This window comes from Cyprinodon variegatus, unplaced genomic scaffold, assembly GCF_000732505.1.
Source record: "Cyprinodon variegatus isolate N-32 unplaced genomic scaffold, C_variegatus-1.0 Scaffold193, whole genome shotgun sequence".
Classification (NCBI taxonomy): Eukaryota; Metazoa; Chordata; class Actinopteri; order Cyprinodontiformes; family Cyprinodontidae; genus Cyprinodon; species Cyprinodon variegatus.
The window spans coordinates 332,460-336,459 of record NW_015150646.1 but is presented as its reverse complement, the minus strand read 5'-3'; the positions used below and the strand labels follow the sequence as shown (position 1 = coordinate 336,459).

General features: G+C 38.0%; 1 protein-coding gene across 1 annotated transcript in view; it reads right to left on the bottom strand.

Annotated features, from left to right (window-relative positions):
* The window catches only part of cnpy4 (canopy FGF signaling regulator 4), a 9,684-nt gene extending 6,518 nt beyond the window's left edge, over positions 1 to 3,166 (bottom strand). The window contains exons 1-2 of the mRNA XM_015379490.1: positions 3,002 to 3,166; positions 1,822 to 1,948 (exon numbers count right to left, since the gene is read on the bottom strand). Coding sequence (XP_015234976.1) covers positions 1,822 to 1,948; positions 3,002 to 3,086 — 212 coding nt within the window. The 5' untranslated portion in view covers positions 3,087 to 3,166. The remainder of the gene's footprint in view (positions 1 to 1,821; positions 1,949 to 3,001) is intronic.
* Positions 3,167 to 4,000: the final 834 nt, after the last annotated feature.

Sequence of the window (4,000 nt, the reverse complement as noted above, 5' to 3'; positions counted from 1 at the left end):
AGGCCACAGTATGTCAGGCTGAAAGACACAATCTCTGAAACTGATCAGCAGCACTGGAGACCCCCCACAGCAAAGTGCTGGGCCCTGTCCTCTTACACCTCTGACTTCTGTTACAACTCTGAGCTGTGTCACGTACAGAAGTACGAAGATGACATTGTGGAGTGTATCAGGGACAACAGAGAGGAGGGGTACAGGAGTCTGGTGGGGGACTTTGCCACCTGGTGCCGCACCAACCACCTGGAGCGAAACATCTCCAAGAGAAAGGAGCTGGTCATAGACTTGGGAGGAATGGACCAAAGTCTAAGCCCGTACTACTGGAGGGGGCTGAGGGGGAGGCAGTGGATTTATACAAATACCTTGGGGCGTGGCTAGATAATAAACTGGACTGGTCAACACTCACCAACCACCTGCACAGGAAGACTAGGGGCAGGATGTACTTCCTGAGGAGACCGAGGTCGTTCAACATCTGCAATAAGCTGTTGGAGATGTTGTACCAGCCTGTGGTTGCCAGTGTCCTCTTCTACACTGTGCTGGGGGAGCAGCACATCCATGAAGGACACATCCAGACTGAACAAACTGGTGAGGCGAGCCGGCTTTGTGATTGGCAAGAAGCTGGACCCTCTGGGGACGGTGGTAGAGACAAGGACGCCTTACGTAAAACATTACCTATTGTCACTCGTGCAATATTCTTCTCTCTCACTGTGCAATAACCCATGTCAACTACTGTGTAGTCTTCCCTTAGCTCTCTACTGTGCAGATATTTTCTATATCTCAGGGAAACGTACTCTAGGACATTACAACTTTTTTTTTTCTTTTTTAATACTTTTTTGTACTATATGCACACTTTTTATATTGTCTGTCATTTTGTTTTCTTTGACGGCATTTTGCTTTAACTCTTTGTACTCTATGTAAGCTACCAGAACCAGAATTTCCCTGAAGGAGTAATCCCAAGGAATATTATAAAGTTAAGTCTAATTTACAGTAACATCAAATACACAGGGGCTATTTGCACTACATATATTAGTAAAGTGGTTCTCCTTCTCTCCATTTGGGCTCAAAGACTGAAAAAAGGTAAAGACCCCTGCTTTTCCGTCCTGACATTGGTTAAACATGAAAAAGATAAAAACATAAGAGACAGCCCAGACTTACGAGGTGTTGTATCTAATCTTCCTCCTCCTCTTGCCCGTGTCCAACACCTCTCCCACCTCCAGCACCTCTTTGGAGCGACCCGTTTTCTCCAGAGCCTCCTGCAGCTCCGTGGTCAGAATTTTACACACTGACACACAGAGACAAGTTAAAATCCTTTAGATACTGATTAGAGACTCATGAAATGGACACTTTTACAGATTGCAGATCTGCTGCAATCAATCAGTGCTCAGCTGTTTTCTTTTTTTCCTCTTCTTCTTATTGTAAGCTTTTATGGTGGTTGGCAAACTAGTTAAAGTGCATTACCGCCACAAAATGATAAGGAGTTAAATGAGGAAACAAGACTCAACCCTAAAAAAAAAATATATAGTTTTCTAAGCTGTATGTTTTAACCCAACATAATGAAATGCATAATCATATTCATCCTCATAACTACTAGTTTGTCTTTAGGCTTATGTCACTCTGCCGCTTTCTGAGCTTGGAATAATTAAGCAAATGACAAGTTCAAAACCATGCATTGTANGGGGCTATTTGCACTACATATATTAGTAAAGTGGTTCTCCTTCTCTCCATTTGGGCTCACAGACTGAAAAAAAGGTAAAGACCCTTCCTTTTCCATCCTGACATTGGTTAAACATGAAAAAGATAAAAACATAAGAGACAGCCCAGACTTACGAGGTGTTGTATCTAATCTTCCTCCTCCTCTTGCCCGTGTCCAACACCTCTCCCACCTCCAGCACCTCTTTGGAGCGACCCGTTTTCTCCAGAGCCTCCTGCAGCTCCGTGGTCAGAATTTTACACACTGACACACAGAGACAAGTTAAAATCCTTTAGATACTGATTAGAGACTCATGAAATGGACACTTTTACAGATTGCAGATCTGCTGCAATCAATCAGTGCTCAGCTGTTTTCTTTTTTTCCTCTTCTTCTTATTGTAAGCTTTTATGGTGGTTGGCAAACTAGTTAAAGTGCATTACCGCCACAAAATGATAAGGAGTTAAATGAGGAAACAAGACTCAACCCTAAAAAAAAAATATATAGTTTTCTAAGCTGTATGTTTTAACCCAACATAATGAAATGCATAATCATATTCATCCTCATAACTACTAGTTTGTCTTTAGGCTTATGTCACTCTGCCGCTTTCTGAGCTTGGAATAATTAAGCAAATGACAAGTTCAAAACCATGCATTGTAAAGTTTTTACCTTGATCAGTTAAAACAAAAAAACAATATATCTTCCTTGCATCTTTAATTGTTTTTCTCACCATTGCCTGCTGCCTTTTATATCCAATAAGATGTTGTATATTATGAGTTCTTTTTCATACTTTAAATGCTTTATTTCGAAGTTTAATCAAATTTCCACATGCTTCTATCCACCATGGTACAATTTTCTTTTTATGTTTCCCTTCTTTCAGATTAATTGACTGTTTAGCAGCTTCTTTAGCTGACCCTTTATATTTTGATGAATATTAATTGTCTTTAAATGTCTTTCAGTAATCATTCTAAATTTTTCTCTTCCATATTCAATCCTAATTCTATCACTGTATCATAATGATCCCTTCCTATTGTTTCATTTTCCTAATATTTATTAGTGTACCCTTTCCATCATTTAAACATATTAGATTGTTTATATCAATCATTTCTTCTATTACTTCTCCATTACTATCATTTTGACTTCCCCATAAAGTGCTATGTGCATTTAAATCTCCACAACATATAATATTCTCCTTTAAATTTTCTGTCAACTCCCTTAATAACTCTAAAGATAACTTTTTACATGCATTATAAAAATTAACTATCTTCACAGCCCCAGTTTTACACCAGTTTTTTTTTCTCTCTCTCTCTCTCTTCATACCTTCACATTTATTAGGCAGCCTCTCGTCTTCACTCCCTGCAGCAAAGCCACACGCAAAAACCACAGCCAGAATAAACGCTTTCATTTTGAATACCTGATTAAAAAGGAGAGATTAGAAGGTTAGGGTCTTGTTTTGGCCACATCGGCATCTTTATTGAACGCTCTACTGCGCATGCGCGCTGGATCTGGGCAGACTCGATCAGTCGATAGCTGCTGCCTCGATGAGAAAAAGGGAGATGTTTGTTCAAATTATGCACAGGTAGTGAATATGAATACGAAAATAAAGAAAGTGTCAATTTGAAAAACAAAATAAGAGTTATTTAATCACATTTGAATTAATGGTAGAAAAAAAATGCATGCTGAAAGAACATAAAATCCATTTCTACAACTTAATTTTTTTTAATGAGAACTTAGAATAATAATAATAATAATAATTTTTTTTTAACCAAGAATATGTTTTATAAGCTTAATAAAATGTTAATTCCAGTCTTAATCTGTGTATGCCATTGTTAACTCTGAGACTTCAGTAAATGTGATCCATTAGTTGGTAACTGTGAGCAGGGGCGAAACTAGATGGGGCCAGCCCCACCATTAGCCAATCATCGGCCACCCCTGTGGCCACCCCTACCATTTTATTCCCTCTGATACTGACGGTGGCAGCAGTAATACTCTCAGGTGGAATATTCAAAACATTTGAATTCTTTGTGGTTAATTATGCACATCAATATACTAACATTAAAGATGATAAGTACAGAATTCATGGTCTTTTCAGAACTACATTTTTGTGTTATATGGGGTAAATAAAATGATGTCTCTGCAAGTGATCTAGGAGTCTTTATTGAAATCATAGATAAATAGCAATTTTAATAAGAACTTAAATAATAAATTTTTGTAGATATTAGTACTTATAGATATCTATTGTATGCAGAATTATTATTGATAAAAGTAGTTAAGTTATGACAATGGAAAAATGTTCGCCCCAGAACTCAAATATAAAAT